Genomic DNA, 20,773 nt, shown 5'->3' with positions numbered 1-20,773 from the left:
ATATGATTTTTTTTTCTCATAGATAATTTCAAATTACTGTCCAGCCACACTAAACTATTTTATTTTTTTTTTGTGAACCAGGCTATATTCAGTTAGCAGCAGTGTTCAGCCTTAGTATACAATTTTCTCAACAAATGCTGGTTCCAGACAATATCTTAAGAGGTTAATAACTTACTGTCTGTGAAGTGCATGTTCTGATTCAGTCTGTTCAGTCAGGGGCAGACCAGGCAGGTGATGTGCAACATTTTATCTGAGAGCAGAATGGAAGTAGGGAGACTTTTTGTAGAGGTTTTTGTTGGTTTTGTTTTCATTTAAAAATACATTCAAAAAACACATCAGCTTTTAAAATGCTGCTTTTTCCTTATTATCTGCTTGTCCTGAAAGGCAAATGAATTCAGCTGCTGGCTTCCAAAAAACCTCCAGAAAGCCTGAAGTCTTTTTACCTTGTCTTTTGTGTTGATAAATGTCTGTGACATGACAGTGCTGACTTTGCACCTCTTTTTAGCACATGGGTGGTTTGTGATCACATGGACTAAGAAATTGTGTCTGGCTGAGCTTTCTTGGAGGGAGACATTTGGAAGGGTCTAATCTGGGTCACTTATGCTCTGCAGTCATGTGCAGTCAGCTCTTTTAGTCAGGAAAGTCCTAGCAAACATCATCGCCAACATTGAGCTATGTATTCTTGTCATCTCCATGATTAGCTCCTTGTCATTTCTGTCTTATGGCTGAAATTAGTAAGGATCTTAAAATGTATATATATATATATATATGTTTATACACAAATATATATTTGTGTGTGCACATATATAGCACAAGATGATACATGGACCCTAGATTCTAACGGCGTTCCCTTCTTTTGGGTTCTCCTTCTCAGTGTTGTGTACCTACTGATCCAACTTTTGATGCCTACATGGTCTTGTCAAGTGTGGTTATCTGCAGTGCTGGCACTTCCAGTGTGTGTGTTTGGAGAGAAGGTGTGGAGGGAGGACAAGAGCAGGGAGGATATGGCTGCAGTAAGAGTGGATGTTTGAGTGGAATGCTTTTAAATATTCCATTGTATATGTGTATTTGTCTGAAAATATTGGCATCTTCTAAAGATAAAATGCCAAAGTACAGGTTTCCCTGTGCCATGCTTGTGTAATTCCATTAGCCACTACTGATGGCCACAACTTACAGTCATAACCTCCATGCATATGTAATTTCCATGCAAGGCAACAAGAAGGGAAGGGGAGTGAAAAAAGGAGATTGCTTATGGTCAGAATTATTTACACTGGTTTTTCACTGGTGTAATTCAAAAGGTGAGGGGAGGGAAGTGAACTATGTGCAATGCAGATGTACGTAGGTAGTGCACTGCCAGCTCTGTGGCATCCCCCCTTCAGAAGGGCAGCTGAGAAGAGCAGAGGGGCTGTGTAAGTTATATGGCCAGCTCCTAGTGAAAGCTTGGCATTTAAACCCTATCAGTCCCTTTCTGCATCACTGTCTCTTTACTGAGTAAGGAATGGAAACTGCTTTGTTTATTCATTTAGGGCAGAGAAACATACTTTCAGGTGTAGGGGGTTTAGGTGAGAAACTGCACAGATAACAGATAAGTTTCAGGAGCCTCAGCAGGAGGGTCAGAGGCAGGCATCTGTGCTCTGAGCTGGCCCTGGTCATGCCATGTTCATGAGTAAAGGGCTTTGTTCCTAATGTCCACAGACCTAAGTATGGCACTGTTTTTTAAACAAAACCAATACTTTGTAGAAAGCCAATTAGTCTTGGCATCTAGTGTATACCTTTACTCTGATTCTAGTGGGACTCTGGGTGAGGAGGTATAACTAAGGTGTTTCATGTCTGCCAGACTCAGCTTTCTTCTTTTTCATACAGTTGCAACGTGTTCACACACAGTCTCACTGCCTGCTGCCCTTTGAAAAACAGCTTTCATTTACGAGGGAAAAGGAGGCAGCTGAGCTGTGGCCTTGAATCTCTGAAGATGACTGAAGTCCGGAGACTATGAATAGCAGCAATTAGGCAGCAAGTAAGAATGGTGTGCATCCAGCAAATGGCTGATGAGCAGAGCTGTACTGGCCTAGGAAAACTGCAGCTGTTCAGAAGAACAAGTAACGTTTTACAGGATAACATTTTGGATAATAGTTTAATTATGACACATGGTGGGTCACATCTCAATAGGTGTGTGGTGACTAGAAGATGATTGAACTGAAATCAGCTTGACTAGAGGTCTAGTTGACTTAATATAGCCTAAGCTCTCAGGAGATCAATGTGTGCAGTAGCTTCATGCTTGTGCTCTGGGGACAGGGGAGAACAAAACAATATGCAGCGGAAATAACGTTATAAAATGAGATACTCATATTGTTTCCCATGGGCAAGTGTTTTACTCGTTTTATATCTCACTTAGCTAGGAATATCCCATGGTGACCCTTACAACCTCAGACAGAGTTCCTCTGCAGAAAAAGAAGTTCGTAAGTTTTAAGTCTGTGGTTTCCAAAATGCCAGTCTATCTCTTTCTCGGTATGGAGAGATTGCTTTGACTTTCTTGAGAATTAGTAGTGTAATTCAGAGCTTTTGGAGGTGTTCTAATGTTTGGGCATGGAGCTGAAGCTTAACTCAAGCACTTCTGGAGTCATCTGTCCTAGAACATGAGCTGGAGACTTCCCAAGAACTGCATAATGGATGTTATTTCACCAGTCCTCATCTGTGCAAAGGCTTCAAAGGGGATGCTTAGAGCAGAGCAGAACAAAACAATTCAAAATATTCTAAAATGTTTGAAGTCTCAAACATTTGCATTGGGTCTCAGGTTGCTGCAATCCTCTGTTTTGGTTGCTCACTTTTGCAAGTGGTAGACTTTCAGTGGGATGAAAAATTTTCCTTTCCTGGAGTGTGACCAATTGCTTCCCCAATCTACTCATCACCTCTGACTTTGTCAACATAACAGAGTTCCATCATTTTAGGTGCAAATGGAAACCAACTAACTTAAACCAACATTGGCTTTCTGGGATTGATCATGTAAGTTTAAAAGTACCTGAAGTTGACTAAGTTTACATCAGTTAAAATCAGACTTGGGATAAACTGAAACTATGTCTCTGCATGCACCTCAGATCTAAAATTTGTAGGTCTAGTGGATTTCAAATTATTTTATTATGGCATGTAAACAAGTCTATCAGTTTTTCCTACTGTCATACCAAAGTGCTTAATAAGAATTAAATATATTTAGTGTCTTCCCAGTGAGGTCCCATGCATGTAGAAAACCAGTAAAGAGCACCCTGAAAATTCAGAGCACAACAATTTTCCAACTTTCTTCATACGTAGGTTGCCATCACTGGTTCAGAAGGTTTTTCAATATTGAGGTTTTGGCAAATGTTTATAATGCCTGCTGCCTGTCTAATGCCTTCTCAAAGGCATGGGTTGGGAGGACTCATCTGCACATCAGATCTGTCCTTTCCAATTGGTTGAGCCCTCGCACAGGGAGGGAAAACTTTCCGTGTTTCAGTTCATGTTGGTGCAAAATTCTCAGGTCAAGAATTGTGTGGAAAATTCAGGAGACAGAATTGGTGCCCTTTGTGTAGAGGACACTTTAGAAAGAACCTTCCATCTTAAAAATGTGGTAATTAATGCTTTGAGTATTCCTTTGTAAATGCTGATAAACATCAGAGCCTCCTTGTGAAGGACTTCAGGTTAAATATCAGGACAAACTGTATCTTGGCAAATATGAATCAGAACCCACATTTTCCATGTCTCCTACAGTTAATCAACAGGCCCTAGAGTCTAAACCACCACCTCAAAGAGAGCAGTCTTAGGGCCCCTAAATAGCTTTATGGTGTGAAGATTTTTTTTAACTTATTATTTTTAAGGCTTGCTATTTGTGAATCAAAAGCTGTAGGATGTGTGAGAGTGACACATGGAATTGTGCAGATGGATTTTCCACATACTTTCTTTAAATAAAATAATAATTTTTATAAATCTGTATCTCATATTTTATACCTTCATTTCTAATGAAGGCCAAGAAAGAAAACTTTTGTCTCCTTTTCCATTAAGCTCTGAGAATGTGACTATCAGGTGAGAATAGTGGTCTATGGATACTTGATATACTGCCCCATCACGGACTACAGATATGCAGCATGTGCTACAGGGAGGTAATTTTTAATATAATTTAGAAAGTTCTCAGTATTGCTTTCCATCTACCTGAGCCAGTAAAATCAGGTCCCATGACCCAAAGGGTGAGCAGAATTATATTATTGCATAATTACATGAATATAATCAGTATCGTGTTGCCAGCATCAAAAATTATTTTTAAAGGACTTTTTCTCTCAATACCAGGTTCCCATTTTAAGGTTATGACACATCTGGTCATCCTCAGTAGAAACAAATGTTTCACATCCCTTCCAGAATGGGAGTGCCTCTCCATCCCAGGTTGTAAAGCTTCTGTTACTCGTCCAAGAGAATAAACAAATATTGGACCTTGCACCTGGTTGGAAAAGTCCCAGATTTTGGGGCAAAGAAGGAAACCTCTGTCCAGTAGGTTGCTTTAATGAGAAAAAACAGAGTTAGTTGATTCCAGCTGCTGAGAAATTTGCAGTGATGGAATTCAGTGCAAGGGCTGGCGGATGGTCGGTGTACAGGTGAGGTGGTTTCCAGCGCCTGATGAATGTGATTTATGGCAGGGCTGCTGTCAACACACAGACAGAGCATGTTTCCAAACAGCAAGGAAGCTTTGGGCTGGTGCTGGATTATATAAGGCAGGGTTTTCAAAAGACTTAAAATAAATGAGGTGCTGGTTGAAATTTGGTGGGACATCTTCTAATGCAGTCAGACACCTTTGAAAACCCCAGGCCACAAAACTGTTTGGGATATGAGAGCTGACATTTGTTCAGGACTCTACCCTTTGTGGGATCCAGCCTTTCAGCCTTTTTTTTTTTTTTTTTTTTTTTTTTTTTTTTTTTTTTTTTCCATTTGTGTCAGGGGGAACACAACACAGGTTTCCTCTCTGGTTCCCTCCCTGTTTCTTGGTTTTTGTCAGATGTTTTCCCCAGACAGGCATGCTGGACCATGCCAGGTTGGTCGGCCAGAGCTATTGGCACAGGAAGCTTTTCTGACTCAAAGTTTCACCATTGCTCAGGCAGTTTCACCTTCCTGGCTGAACAGGGCCTGTGGTAAAAGTCACTTTCCTTGCTGCATCACTAGGATGCAGCAAGGCAGGGACAAGCTGCTGAACACCATCTGGAGTACAGCCAGGCTATGGAAAAGTGAATTAAGTCATTCATGCCCAGCAGCAGATGTGATTTCTGGCTGGGCTTGAGTCTGCTGAACATACTGATGGTGCCTGTCCTGGGTTTATGAAATAGGTTGGCTGGGTTGGAGAGTGTATTGAAGTGCCATTGTGCAACATGGAAGCAATTGGGGGTGAAGGTCCTTGGGAAAGGGGACATAGTTTGCTCTGTCTTTGTTCAGCACCTAACATTACAGGGCTTTGACCCATCTCTTGGGCTCCACAGGACTACTTTCATGCTGAAAGTGGCAAACCTAACTGTAGTCCTTTCAGTACGAGATAAAAGATAACTAATTTTTTTAGCTAAGCATGAATGCTGCTGTCTGTATCAGTGTGAGTCTTAAATGGTCCCTTCTGACTGCACCTTCGGTTCAGCTCTTAAAAAAGCAGGAGCTGAGGAGAATTTTATCTACATTTAAGGCATGCTTGTACTGGCAAGGAGCATGAGCCTGTCTGTTGGCATCTGGTCACTGGTCTCCCCACCTGGAGCAGTGAGTGGGAGAAGATGCACAAACTGCATAATACCAAGCATCTGAAGAGGAGACCAGCTCAGCTGGCTTCAGGATATGCTCTGTTTTGGAGCCGCCACTTACATATGGGGTCATGTGCAGCAGCCCCTGAAATTACCCTCCACTGCTCTACCAGCAAGTCAAATCTCTTGAGTCAGTGGGTGAGCAGGCTGGGACAGTACACTCAGAGAGACACCTGTGAGGAGACCCAGACAGGCTGGGGAGAGCTGCTCCCATGTAGCCACTGGCTTGGCCTTCTGCACTGGCCTTTCTGCTAATTGCAAGGTATTTTTTTGTCCCTTTCCAGAATATGGTGCAGCAGAGCAAGCCCAGCAGTCCAGGAACCCCCTACCTGCCCAAAACACCACTGATGAGGACGGGAGGAGGAGTAATGTCTGCCTCCCATCCTTCCTTGCTTTCCCTGCAGGGGATTAAGACAAAAATGGTCACTCACCTTGTGTTCTGCCATATATTTGATACTTCCACTGTCCAAGGTTTATTATATAATGTGGGTTTGCAAGCATAAGTGCAAAGGGACTTCAGTCAGTGGTTGCTGCTGTTGGGATGACCAGAACAGCCAAAATTTGTCAAATCCACAGCTCTGCCAGCAACAGTTTCCCTTGCTAAGGCCTTTCCCTTTTGAGATAAAACCTGCTGGGGCAGCTTTGGGATAAGCTGCTTAACAAGAGTTTTCCTGCCTACCCTACTAGTACTTAGTGAATACCCATCTCTTCACTAGGGTTTTAGTGGAGAGCTGCTGGGGTTCCCTGCGTGCCATGTAATAGTAAGGTCTCACTAAAAAGGAAGGTTTTACTTCAGTGATGTGTTGTAAGGGAAGCAGGAATTTTTAAAACTTCTTATTTTACTGTGAAAGTAAAGTAAAAGTAGAGATTTCTCAGCTTTTGAAAGCATGGGAAAGCCCCACTTTCTCAGTCTCAACAAATTTTGCCCCATTTTTATTTTGGAAAAAATAAGGGGGTTTATGTCTCTTGTTTTTTTAACTTCCTACATGTGATGAGTTTCCCCTGAAGGAAAGGAGCAATGGCACAGGAAGGCGGGGGACTTTCGTGAAAGTAGGATTATTTTTTTTAATTTTTTTTTTTTGTTTCTTTCTTTCTTTTTTTTTTCTTTTTTTCTTTTCTTTTTACCCAGTTGAAACTACTGTCTTCCTTATTTGACTAAGCATTTGTCAGCTGGGGTTTTTGGTCCAAATCAATGCTTTGAAAGTCTCACCCCAAAACACAAACATCTTTTTAAATAAAAAAAAAAAGAAATCTATAAAATGCTAGTTCTTTCCATCTAGCTCTATACTTGCAACTTAAGCTACTTTTCTTTGTGATATCCACACCTAGCGCTAAGCCCAGGCTGGAAGCAGTGAGGATAAGAAGCAGGGAGCAAGGTGTGCCCGGGAAGAAACATGGGACCAAAGGTGTCACCCTGTTGCAGAGCCAGGAGGAGGCAGGGGCTGAAGGAGAAATTGCTGTTGCTTCCAGGAACAACATCCCCTTGTCCCAGCTGGGAGCAGTGGGCAAAGTCATGTAGGCTGCTCACTCCTGGTTTCCTGGGCCAGGGCTCCTCAGTGGGTATACAGCTATAGTTTCTGTCATCCGGCAACTTTCATCAGCATTAAAAGGAAACATTTAGAAAGGAAATACAGTATATTTTACTCTCTTCCTTGCATTTCCTTGATTGATCAGCAAACGCAGGATGTTTCCTCTCTCACACTTTTTTTTTTCACCCCTTTTCTTTTGTCTCCAGATGTTTCTGATGCTCTATTTCGATCCCTTTGCACATGGTAAAGCATGTGCCAAAAAGTTGACACAATATAAAAAAAAAAAATTCCAAGACAAACACATATATCAAAAAAAAAGAAAAAGAAAAAGAAAAAACAAAACAAAACAAAACCCAGAGCATGCTGCAAAAAAAAAAAAAAAAAAAGTATCCGGGGCCTTAAATATTGTAGAGCATCACTGACCCCCACTGGGCTGGGACACTCACTGCAGATTACCAAGTTGGGGGACTTGGTACCTCATTGACATATTGGGCATGGAGTCAGATCAACCTTGCAAGGTGCCCTGCCTGAGGAGGGAGAGGAGGCAGCTTTGTTTCAGGTTTCCTCAGAATCACACTTCAGAAGCTCCCAGTACAACTGGTATAGACCAAACCAAGCCATATGTGTTCTATATGGCCATTGTGAGTAGAGTAAAAAGGCATTGACTTAAATTACTTCAGTAGACATTTTGGTTGGATGGAAAGAAAGGCTTGATAGTGGTAAGGTGAAGTATTCACTGAATTTTTTCTGAATTTTTTGTGCAAGTTATTGGTGAAACCTCCATTGCTGGAGCTTCTTAGGAACAGGCTAAACAAGTATCTGCCAAGAATGTTGTAGAGACAGTTGATCCTGCCTTCAAGGCAGTAAGATAGCTTCCATGACCTCTCAAGATCCTGTTCAACTTGAACCTTTATAGCTTTATGAGAGGATCAGAGGAGCTCCTGTCTGAAACTTTATTTTGTGGCAGTGATGCATTGTGGTTGCAATCATTTAGGAACATATCTCTACCACATTGGTAAGCACTTGGCATAATTTGCCTTGTATTAGAGATAAGTGAAATTGTTTCTTATGCCCCAGGGAGCTGAGGAGAGGGTGATGTAGATGTGTAAGGGACATGGACCATTGCTCTGTGTATGTTGAAGCAAATATAGGCCTTTCTTCCTTTCAAAGGTCAGTGGCTGAGGAACAAAACTCTTTGTGTGCAGCTGTTACATGGCTCAGCCAGGCTGCCAGAGAGCAATGGCATGGGCTGCACAGCGAGCACATTCCTCTTGCTAGGGAGGGAATTCCAGCAGCGCTGGTGATGGGAGCTCCCTCTGAAGTGGAGTTTTCATGCTGCCTGTCTCACTATCAAGCCTTTTCAGAGATGGTTTTGTGGTTGAAGAGACTGGGACTGAGTTTCTGGCTCCATCACAAACTTGCTGTGTGACCCTCAGAAAGTTACTTAACCTGTGGAGGTCTCAAGTTCCCCACCCTCATGCTGAGTGTCTTAACAGTCCTCCACCTTCTCAGGGTGTTGGAAGGATTCACTGTGAAGGCTAGTGACTGGCTGGGACTGTAACCTTGTGATGAACAGCATGGAGAAGTGTTTGAAAAGGTGCAATAGAGTCTCAGCAGTGTGAGCCTGAACAGTTACAGTGCATTTGTTGTATGGAGTGGAATGAGACCTCCAGGGTATACTGGGAATGTGTCAGGTTTGCAGCCAAGCAAAGTGAGAATATGAAGTTGTATTGTGGCTGAAGGAAAGGGATGCAAACAACAGGAGAGTGCAGCTACTACTGGACAAGCACAGTACAAATGACAAGGAGGTCACTGTAGGGACCTGTACATCTGGACCACAAGTGCAACACAGTTAAAGCAGGAGACAGTAATTAAATTATGGCCTTGGATTTAATTTATGAAGTGTTAGAGGCACACATTGCAGCATGAAGCTCTGTTTACTGTGAAAGATTTTGTTTTCTGACGTCTGCTGAAGAAGAGGGAGTTAAGATTGATCTGTCTCTTGTCCAAAGGCTGTGAAAGAGAACTCATGCATACAGTCTGCTTCTGTCAAATGGTGAAACTTGAAACTTGGATCCTGGCACAATAAACCATTGCCAGGGGCTTCTCACTCAGTGATAAGTCTGAGTTCAAAAGCAAAAACAAAAACAAAAACAAAAACAAAGGTAGGTAAGGAAGGTAAGAATTAGCTGAGAAAAACACTGTAGCTTCCTACAGAATGCACAGACTACCTTTGCATTTTCCTTCATACTACTGTTGTAGTGCCCTGAGTGCCGAAGTGTTGGAATAACTCCAAGACAAATACAATCAACACACCTTTCCCTAACATAATCACCACTGGACACAGGCCTCCCATACTCCACAGGGAGGGAATAAACCCTCTCTTGTGGATCAGATTCCTATTTGTACCCTTTTGGTAAATCAAGGATCCCAGGACTCATTGGTGTTTACAAGTTGCAGGATCTCTCTATCTTGAGACTCAACTCAATGAAGGTGTACTGGCAGTTAAGTTCTGCTGTTACACTGTTATCCTAAAGGATGAACCTTGATCCCCAATCCCTTTAAAATGGAATAATTATGCTTGTCTGACAAAGGTGACTTGAGGAATCCCACATGCTTGGGAAATGCTTGAAAACCCTTGGATAAAAGTCACTAGGAAAGAGGAGGCTGTGAGGGGAAAATCTTGTTACACTGTTAACTTATGGTCAACGTTGTCCTCGAAATGCTGTTTTGTCATCAATATTTCTTCATTAGGAATAATGATTTTTCCACATCTACTGCCAGCTGATTCAAAGCTGTCCAAAAGCAGAATGTGTCATGAATCTCTAAAATGCATTCGTTGGCAAACTCTAAACAGAGATGATTAGAAAAATAACGCAGCGGAAATACTGGGTGTCTTGAGACTGCCAGGGGAACTTTTAGCAAGATATTTTGTCAATGTATTTACATATTTTAATATGTTCTTAGTACACTTTTGTAAGGCCAGTATGCTGTTTTTCTTTAGTTCTTTGTTACATAGTGTGTCAGAAGCGCAGTGAGAACTGGGAAATACACTTAGCTGATCAAGGGAAATTGTGTAATTGATAGGCACTGAGGATGTGACCTTTTGGTTTATTCCCACAGTACAGTTAGGTGGGAAACAGTTTTTTCCATCATGCAGAAGTTTTTGAGATATCAACGCTGTTTTTTTTTCCCCACATTTCAGTAAATGCAGAACCTTCCTGCTTTTATGCTTTTATCGGAAAATTGTCCCTATCTCCTCTCTACCCAGAATACATCCTTTGAATTCTTGAATTTAAGCCCTTTGTAGAGAGAAGAACTGCATGTTTTCTCTGGGTTTTTACTCTTATTCACTCTAGTTATTGCCTGAATTGTATGTGTTACACGCTGCACATCACACACCAAGAGGCAGTAACAGCTTAGTGCCCTCAACAGCTTAATGTCTAAGGAAGTATGACAGACAGATAATAATGTAGCCTAAAAGAGGGTAATGTAGTACAAACAGGAGTATCTCAAGTAGTGAGATGGAGTTAAATTAGCTCTTCATTTGGCTCCAGTGTGATTGCTATCAGAATGTTATCCCATAAGCATTAATATGGCATGTACCTATGCCATCATCCATCTTCACTGGTGGATGTTTGTCTGATTGGCTCACATTCTTAACCTGACATTTAAAAGTGACTCATGTCCCAGATAAGGCTGGACATCCTGTATCTAATTCCTCATCTCCAGATCACACCCAGACTCTGGCCAAATCTTAGTAATCTTGCTGAGTAACAGCTCAGCTTGTTGCCTCTCCTATTCATCTTCACAGATAAAACCTTCATTCAAGCTCCAGTGACCTTGAATCTCTGCAACATCCTTGTCTAAAAATGCATTTTCTCTGTGTTCATGCTCAGCAAGAATGCAGCTGCAGATGTTGCTCTCTAGCTTGCAACTGAGGCCAGATCACTCCTGCCTCTTAATTTCTCCTCTAGTTTCATTTTTGCATCTTATCAAGCAGAAGATTCTTGCCTTCACTTGCATGGCCTGTAAGAACGTATTCTTACCCTTTTTTCCTCTAGTATTCTCCAGTGGCCTGCCCAACTCATCAGTCCCAAATGCAGGTGTCTGTGTTCAATCTTCAGTTCCTTACATTCCTTTTTGTGCTGTCTTTGTCCTTTCCTCAGAAGTATCCCATTAAACTTCCCTCAGACTCCCTCTGGATACTCTTTCCAATTCATCCTTAACATTTTCATTTGCTGTGCTGTCTACAGTCTCCTTGTCAATAGTAAAACATTTAGATGATGAAACCACAGTTTTCTTTGCTGATCAGTTATCTCTGATTGCTTCTTTGATATTTCTTACCCATATCCAGTTGTTATTGCTTAAATTAGATTATAAGCTCCTTTGATTGGGCCTTTCTTTGTATTCTGTGTTTATCCAATACCCAGCACAACAGGGTTGTTCCACAATCTAAGCAGCCAGGAAATGTGGTGGTGTAAGCAAAAAACATACTAGTAATAAAATAACAAAAATTAGAACATGGCATCATATGCAGTATGAACTCCTCCCTTCCTCTTCTTTCTTCAGATTCACAATATTTCAAATTTTGTAAAACCTCCTAAATGAGGAGGTTTACAAGTATAGGAGCTGATATTTCCTTTCAGCTGCTGAAGTGTTTTCCTGTGATGCACTCATAATTATGGCATTTCCAGACATTTCAGCAGGGAAGCCTCTGTGGGCACTTCTGCATGTCCCCCGAAGGTAAGATCAACATGTGGCAGCCAGGCTAGGCTGCAGGAAGGTCACAGCCAAGGTTATGAACCTCTTCCATGCAAAAATAGAGGACTCTGGTCTCCCAGGCTTGCTGCCAACATATTGCCTTCTAGTTTTGCTGAAATGTTCTTGAAAAAAGACCTAAAAATGTCTGAAGGAGCAAAAGAAGAATGTTGAAATGACATAGTTTCATCTTCATGCAGTTTAATACTAATTTTGCCCTTTGTCTTTAAGCTGCCTTTTAAGTGCTGTTTGTCTCTGTGGGAAGCAAATGGGTCACGTTGTTCTATGTTTCTACTGTAATACGCTGCCTGCTATTTTTCTCTTAGATTATTTGTGTAATCTTTTTTGTGCAATCTGTTTGTTCTTGAGTCTTGCAAGCTTTGCCTTTGCTACTTCTTTCTCAATAAGCAGTGCAACTAGTTCTGTATTCACTCATGGGTATTCTGCACACAACAGACTGGGTTATTTCAACCAGTGTGAAAATATTAAAATGGGGAACATGTGTGGGCACTTAATTGTGGTGAGTCCAACCACAAATACCTTCGCCGTTGGTAACTGGCACACAGGAAAAGCAGACCTTTGTTTTGTTTTTATCAGACATAATGATAGATACATTGTTTGTAGTGGGGTTTTTCTGGTTTTCTAAGGAAATGGGGCTTGTGCAATCACAGTGCCTGTGTGCATGTGCCTGTCTGCTTGTCAGTTCTTCCCTCACCAATAATTCTTGAAACCAAGAGCCATTTTCGATCATTTTTGAGCAAGGCACAGGAGTGACACAACCAGTGACCTGGTTTTACACAAGTCCTGTGAGTTCAGAGATTGCCTCAAAGTCTGCAGAAAGTCCAGTCTCTAGCAGCCCTATCACTGCAAGCCAGGTGGGCCATGTATTAGCCAGCGTGCCTCTATGTGGACCCATCCACCCAACTGTAAGATCCCAAATTTGAATATTTTGTCTGACTTGGTTTTACCCTTCAGGCGAGTGAATCAGTTGGAGGTGGTGCTAGGCACAGAGCTTGTGTTTTGATTCTCACTGGTGAGGCCATGTCTCATGAAAAACAGTTTGCTCCAGGCCACAGTGTTACGATTTGTATATAAACTTATGAAAAAGGAAGCTTTCTTTGTGCTTTCCTGTGCAAGAGTTTACAGGAGTGTTTGTCTGTGTACATAATGGCAGAAGCTGGACTTTTCATAAATGTAGATGGTTTAAGTCTGTCACTGCGTGAATGGGAATCTTCTGTGGAAAAACCCAGAAGGAAGAACGAAAGCCTAAGGAAATACCAACTTCAAGGGAAGAAGTTGGCCAAGACTTCTGCTGTGCTGCTGGTTGGTTTGTATCAGGCCACCAGCACTGTAGCTGGGGAATGCCTCAGAGCTGTGCAGGAATGCAGCCTTAGGGCACCCTTGGGAGGCAGAGAAGATTTATTTATGCCCTTTGCTCAAAGACAGAATGGAGGTACAAAGGAACCAGGTTATTTGCCAGAGATTAGAAGAGTATATGTTTGAGTTAGGAAACAGACACACGTCTTCTGACACAAGGAGAGCAAGAAGTATAGTCTACATATAAGCAGCTTCTCCAGGAAATGGAGACATGACTTGGTCAAAGAGGAAGGTGAATTTTAAAGTATACTAGAGCTGTCTAAATTATAAATGTGACAAGAGGACGAAGGGAAGAAAAGATTCCCACATGTTCCACTCAGATGTTAAGAAAGAAAGCTGAGAAGTGTTTGCATAGACACTACATTATTCTGTGTCCAAATGCCTCATAAAAATAATACCGGATGATCACAGAATGGCACACCAGGGAAAATAAATTCTTCAGTGGAATATTCCCTCTGGAAAAACACTGTGTAAAGTAATACACTAATGGCTTTCAATTTCATGTTTTATATAGAGAGATATTAACTGTTCCCCAGACATCTCTTCATATTACAGCCCAGCTACTCGAGCAGTTTGGAGAAGGCCCTGGAGCACGCTCTGTGTGGTTTGCACCCAGGACCAAGCCATGTTTTCCTGTTGTACATGCAACTCCTGTGGTGTATACAGTAGGTTTCTTCTGCCTCCTTCCCAGAGTAGTACTGCTCATGTGATGTCAGTGGGATCATTTTTTGCCCCCTTCTTTGTATTCCTCATGGTTTATTCTGTTCTTCCTCCATGCTCTGTAGCCTCACAACCATGCTGGGAACCATGCATTCTTTCTTTGTCCATAAAAAAGGAGTCCTCACGAGAAGTGTTACAGTGGAGTGATAAAAGCACAAGGCTGTCAATCAAAATACTAATAACAAATGCTAAAGCAAGTTAAGTTTCAAAACAACATTATCAATTCCTTTTTGGGGAGTTTCCAGGCTTGTCTGGATTTATCTGGTGATTTCTCTCTCCACATTGCTCAGAGTGGGAGCTGTTGTAGTCAGGAACTGTCTTGTGTAATGCCAACTATGAGTATGAAGTTGTAGCAAATAAGAATGATCTGGATTCTTTTCCAAGCTTTCCTAATATATATGTATATATATCATATATATATGTATATCAAATGTGTATATATATCGTCCTGCTGCATCTTGAGGGACCCAAAAGTAGTTACATGCTTTGTTCCCTGGATGTAGCCTGTTGGAGTCTGGGGCAGAGAAGTCGTCTATGCAGGGACATTGATGTTGCCCTGCAGAAGGGCAGCAGCCCTACTGTTAGGATGATGAGACATGTCCAAGTCCTTTAAGGAAATTTTGCAGCATTTGTTTGAAAAGGCCAATAATTGTAGAGCAGGGTATGAGAGAACATCCAGTGACATATCTCTACACACTTTTACAAGTAATTCCTTTTTGAACTCATTCTGCCATCCTGCTTGCACTTCAGCCTTTGCTTCCCTTCTTTTTCCCACCCTCAATGACCACAGCACTCCACCCTTAGAGCCCTGAAGTAGAAGTACAGTCTCCCATGACTGGAGACACCACAATTACTATTAAACTGGAGAATACTGTTTTGAGTGAGACAAATCCCCATACCATAGCTGCTCTGTTGTCTTCAGTGGGCCTCTCTTGTGTAGGGTGGCTGAGGTCGTCCTAAGTATCTTACTTGAGGCTGTGCATGAATTATTTTCAACCCTAATTGCTGGGTAAGGACATGTGATCTGTATGGGATATCTCTGTGTTCTAGAACTCAAATGAATGGCAGAGGAAAATTACAAATTGTACCCACCCTCTTCCATCATCTCTATGCCAGAATCAACACTAGGAAGATGTCTTTGCCATTATCTAAGATACTCTCTTTCTCTGAAATCCCATCTTCAGTTTCAATCTTTCTACCAGATAACATTTTATCAACAATATGAACAAGGCAGCAAGTGTTTATATCTGTGTGGGGAGGTGCTGATTTTTTATGTGTTATGTATTTGTATACAGCATTAGGGACCTTTTTCAGAAACAGTCGGATCTCTTAGGGCTTATCTTTACTACCAGCTTCTAATAAACTGTTCTTGAAGTATGCTAAGAGTGAAGTATCCACACATCAGTTCCTTGAGCAATAGTTTCTGTTCTTTAAATAGGCACAGTATCTTAATCCATATTAATTTTCTCTCAGAAAAAAAAGTAATTTTCCCACGTAAGAGATAATATTGTGTTCTTTGCAGTCATTTAGTATTTAGCTACTAGTTTTTATTTAAAATACCAACTAGCTCAGCATCAGCAGGTTAACACAAACATGAGGATTGATACTGCTATACTGGCAAAAGCATAAGAAGTGAGGTCCTTTTGCGAGTATAATTGGCTCCATGGAGGGAACTGGTTTAAGCTGTACCAGCAACAGCTACTCTTTAAATGGTATCAATTGCAATGCTACCAGATTTATAAGAAATCCTACCATAAAAACCTTTCATGTGGAGGCAAGGCTTTCGGCACAGGTTTATCCCATCTAACTGGGGATCTGGGAATGGCCATATAGCTGGATTAGGTGATAGCTGAATGGTTTTATCTGGGGCTTAGTCTACTTATGGTGATGTTTGGCTAGCAACAGTAGAACCAATACCAGTGCAGTCTTGGGAGCTAGTGTCAAGTTTCTCTAGATCTTTTCATGTGGGTCAGCACCAGAGTGCTTTCCAGTGGCACTGTGTCTTTTTCAGCAGTGGTACAAATTGCTCTTCTGTTGAGTGAGTTCCTGTGTATCCCTTACCCAGTATATAGCAAAGGTGTCTGGGAAGACTTTCCCTGCAGTTGAGACCAGGAGCTTGCTTTGACTGATGTCCTTTCCCTTTGGTGACAGGTCGCTGTGCCCGCTGTGGGGAGAATGTTGTTGGGGAAGGCACTGGCTGCACAGCCATGGACCAGATCTTCCACGTGGCATGCTTCACCTGCATGACGTGTAAAAGCAACCTGAGGGGACAGCCTTTCTATGCAGTGGAGAAGAAAGCCTACTGTGAACCCTGCTATATTGTAAGTAGTCATTTGCACTCTGATTTTAATGCACAGACATTGGAAACACTGAGTTCTTTCATTGCTGTACAGTTGCCTTACAATTGAAATGTGACAATCCCATGGTAGTATCATGGGTATCAGTTTTTCTGTGGTCTTCAGAAGAACTCTGATCTTTTTGGCCTCCTGGATGAATCTCATGTCCTGGTCTACCTTATCTCTGAAGTAATGTGGTTAAAGCAGGGGAAAAATGTGCTTTTTGTGATCTTTTCAGCCCTGCAAGGTGCAGACAATGCAGTGATTTTTAAGAGGTAGTGTTGCTCTCAGAAGCTGTGCTGAAAAACCTAATAGTAAGATGCTTACAGACTGCAGCGCCTACTAAGCTTAAGGTGGTGAGATGCAAGATAGTGGTAACACTCCCAAAATAAACACCTTTGCATTGCTCGATGGTAGGCATTCTACTGAACTAAGGGTCTGTGAGTTGGATATCTTTTGAAGCTTACCTTACGTAAATTTTCATTTCATGTCTTCAACAAGCTCTTAAAGCAAGCAATTAACAGTTACTCTGAGGAGCTGTACCTTTGAAGAGTCTCCCATAAGAGTTAACTAGAACCAGCTGCAAATGAAAGAAACATCACGTAGCATGCCTGAGGCCTCACCTTGCTGTGACCATAGCATCCAGTATATATGTATAATTTAGATACTTGTAATTTAGAAAAGCATCAAACCATTCTTAAAACATTGATAGATCTTTCTCTGAATCTCCAATTCAGAGTTCTTTTCATAAGTACTGGACTTGAGACCCTTGCAGAAATGGATTTGCACTTCTGAAAGTAAAAATAATGCTTTTCTTCACATTTCTGTCATTACAGTAATTAAAGCAATAATATGTATTCTGATAATTCCACCAATAATGCTGATAATTCCCATTGTTCCTCCTGTTTCTGCAGAGTATTTGCAGTCACCTTATTGCTGAAATCTTGAATTTCAAAAAGTGAGGATTCTGTCTTATTTATGGAAGCAGTGATATATAGGCCTTTTAAATTGACTTAAAAACTACAGGGTGTTCTGATACAATATGTACCTTTTAAACCATTTCCATTTTTGTTTGCACTAAAATGATTGCACCATAAAAAATTAAAGGGGAGTTTTGTGGCAAGTTTGACCATGTGCAAAGCACTGCAGACTTCAGGAAGGTGCATTCATAATACAATTGGAACAACTTTATGTAACTGAAGTTAAACATTTGACTACAAACTGGAATTGAGTTTATCTTTTTGCAGATTGCTTTCTTTTCCTCTTTTAAATCAAGTATGCATTCTTAACCACTTATCTGCTCTAGTTCGGGGAAAAGATATGCATTAGTCACTGTAGTAGTAGTTTAAGATTATTTAATCCCATTACATCTATACTTCATTAGCCTGAGTGAATTGTTGGCATGGGTTCAGTAAACTTCCTACATTGGGAGACTAAAGGATAAAAAAATGAAAGGGAAAAGGATTCTGCTCTTCATCTTCTTTCAAATTTATCTTCTCTCTGTCTCTTCTATATGTTTAAGGCATAAAGCAATGATAATTGCCTTGTTGCATCTGCATTTGTACACTGTGGGCTTTGCAGCTCTGAGTACAGAGGAAAGAGTAAATGTTTAACAGCTTTTTTATATAACCAGGAGGGGCCTTTAAATGTTTATCCATGCAGTCCACAAAAACCTGGTTATAGACTTAACCTCAAACATGTCTGGATCCACCTGCTGCTGCACATGCCGGGGAAAGGATGGTGAAGCTGATGGGGCTACACATGTGTAGCTGGACAGCAGTTACTGTAAGTGGGAAAGGGAAAGCAGGAGCTGGGAAGGAAAAAAACAAACAAAAACAACCCAACCCCCCCCCCCCCAAGCAAACAAACAAAACCCACAAAAAACAAAAAAACCCAAGCACACATTCATCTCTTAAGAATGGAAGAAACAAGTGTTGGGAGCCTAATTCTTGATACTGACGTTCAGAAAGCTCAGAACTCTGATGTGCCAAAAGCCAGCTCTACAAAGGATCTTAGGCACCTTCCACACTGCTGGCTTTAGACATGAGGAATCTGTGTCACAGAGTATGTTTCTCATTGATTTTTCGATGAAGTGTGGTCTGAGTTGGCTTCAGTAGGAAGGTGAATGCTTAAGTGCTCCAAGGACCTGAGCTAGGCTTGCAAGTTGTTCTCACAAGTAGACTGGGGGCTCTTGAATTGCTGAGACACCATCTGAATGTGTTTGCCTTCAGGAGTGTGATGTGATCATACTGAAGTCAGTGAGAGTTAATGATCTTCCTAAAATCTAGCTTGTGCTTAAGGATTTTGCTGAACTGTGGCCTCTGATTTTTTTGGAGCTTCCCCAAGTCTCATTATCAGAAAATAACTTGGACACTTGGAGCCCAAGTTCTGTAGGAAATCAGTGAGACTGAAGAACCCAGACTCAGTTTCCTATGGACCTGAATTCCCATGAGAGGTGGAGCCTGTGAGATGAGCACAAGATTGTACAGCTAATCCATGGCTGTGGCTAGCTGAGAAAACAGGATTCTTGGCTGGTATAAATCTGAGTAATTCAATGAAGCTTGTTTACTGGTCTGACTAATTCACAATGATTTCTAGCACACATCCACATTTCCCCAAGTCCAAAAGTCTTGACTTATTGTGCAAAGTTGCTTCATTTATATTGAGAAAATGAAATATAATATTTGCCTGGTCATGATATATAAATTCATTAATTCTTTTTTTTTTTTTAATTCCCTTGTGTTACTTGTGGCTATCCACACATAAAAACTATGTGCAAAAATAAAAATCCATGTTTTTCAACAGTTAGAATTGGCTAAACTTCTCAGTTTATTATGTGACTCTTCTTAGTTGTGGTGGAGTGAGGCCATAATTAAAATTACTGCAAAGAGCTGTATTTAATTATTTGTGAGTCAATACCAAGCTTAAATAGTCTACAGAAGGGTTATGTTTTTTTGTCTTTGTTTCTGGTTTTATTTATCAGTGACCCAGTTAAGAAGAAATTCCCCAAGTCTGAATTAACATGTAAGGAGATCAATCACCTGTTTAAAAAAATATTTTTCCTAATGAGAATTTAAGCACTGGTGTTAATTTCTTTCACATGAAAACCCCCCACCCAAAAGCCAGTCACTGCCATTTCCTGTTATATCTCCTGGATGCAGCAAGGTCTGTTGTCAACGTGTTTGCTGGTTTTGCCCTGCATCCAAGGATTCTTTCATTATTAATGTTATTTCTAAAAGAGTACCAGTCTTCTCCATTAAGACACTTCTGCTGAACTAAAAGCAACTGTAAAAAATAAAGTGTTAATAGGAGACAGATGTCTTGTAGTCATTACGACAGACAAGCAACATTTGAAATATCACGATAGGGTTCCCAGTGTAGCCCCCGTGCTGTTGTACACATGATGAACACTGTGTCTGCACTGTTATCACTATTCTTTTCCCTTCCTTTACAGGGCAAATTACTGAAAAAAACCCAAAACAAACAAACAAAAAAACCAACACAGACCAAAACATTTGTTTTTCTTCCTCTAAGTAGCTGAAGAGATTTTAGCACAGGGCTCAGTGAAGAGAAAATGTTAAGAGTAATATCAGTGGAACCGTTGTTATAAAAGATTTAAGAGCAAGATGTTATAGCAGTGCCAGCTGTCTGCTTTCCACATACTGTATTATCATAAGGACTGAACACAAGGTTAACCAGACACATTGGTCTGGCAAGAGTGATACTGCTGTTTTGTGAAAGGGATGTTCTTTTATGTCCTGATGACTTTCTCCTGGACATGGAAATTTTCTTCCATTCTTTATCTTCTTTCATGGCAGTCTGGTGGTTGGCAGTTGGAGATAAGCTGTCTGAGGCTGAGGGCTGAGAGATGCTGAGCACCTGCAGTTGGCACATAAAGCAGTAAGATCTTGCTGATACTGCTGGCTTCTGAGGGTTCCCTCTGTCATGTCCAAGTCAATGTGACCCACTGCTGAGCCCTGAGGGAAGGACCATAGTGCAGTGGGAAAGGGGATGAGGAAATGGGAATAGCAATGCAGAAATAGCCAGGCTTGGATGAGAGAGCATTCAGATTAATTGGTGGGCAAGAAATGAGGAGCAATGGAAGGAGAGGAAAAAAATTGTCTTATGTCTTCTCCCACCTAGAGTGGAGGAAGATGATGGGTATGCTCTGCAGTGTCCTGTGGAGACCCAGGGATCAAGGTTTCCAGTTTCTGCTGTGCTCTGCAAGATATTGAAGACATGACATTCAGCCCTACCC

General features: G+C 41.2%; 1 protein-coding gene across 7 annotated transcripts in view; it reads left to right on the top strand.

Annotated features, from left to right (window-relative positions):
- The window catches only part of LPP (LIM domain containing preferred translocation partner in lipoma), a 320,606-nt gene that overhangs the window by 260,756 nt on the left and 39,077 nt on the right, over nucleotides 1-20,773 (top strand). For all 7 annotated transcript variants that reach the window (XM_030456342.1, XM_030456339.1, XM_030456340.1 and 4 more), the window contains one exon: nucleotides 16,331-16,500. In XM_030456342.1, coding sequence (XP_030312202.1) covers nucleotides 16,331-16,500 — 170 coding nt within the window. The remainder of the gene's footprint in view (nucleotides 1-16,330; nucleotides 16,501-20,773) is intronic.

The sequence above is a fragment of the Calypte anna genome, chromosome 9 (genome assembly GCF_003957555.1).
Source record: "Calypte anna isolate BGI_N300 chromosome 9, bCalAnn1_v1.p, whole genome shotgun sequence".
NCBI classification, from domain to species: Eukaryota; Metazoa; Chordata; class Aves; order Apodiformes; family Trochilidae; genus Calypte; species Calypte anna.
This window is presented reverse-complemented; position numbering and strand designations above follow the sequence as displayed.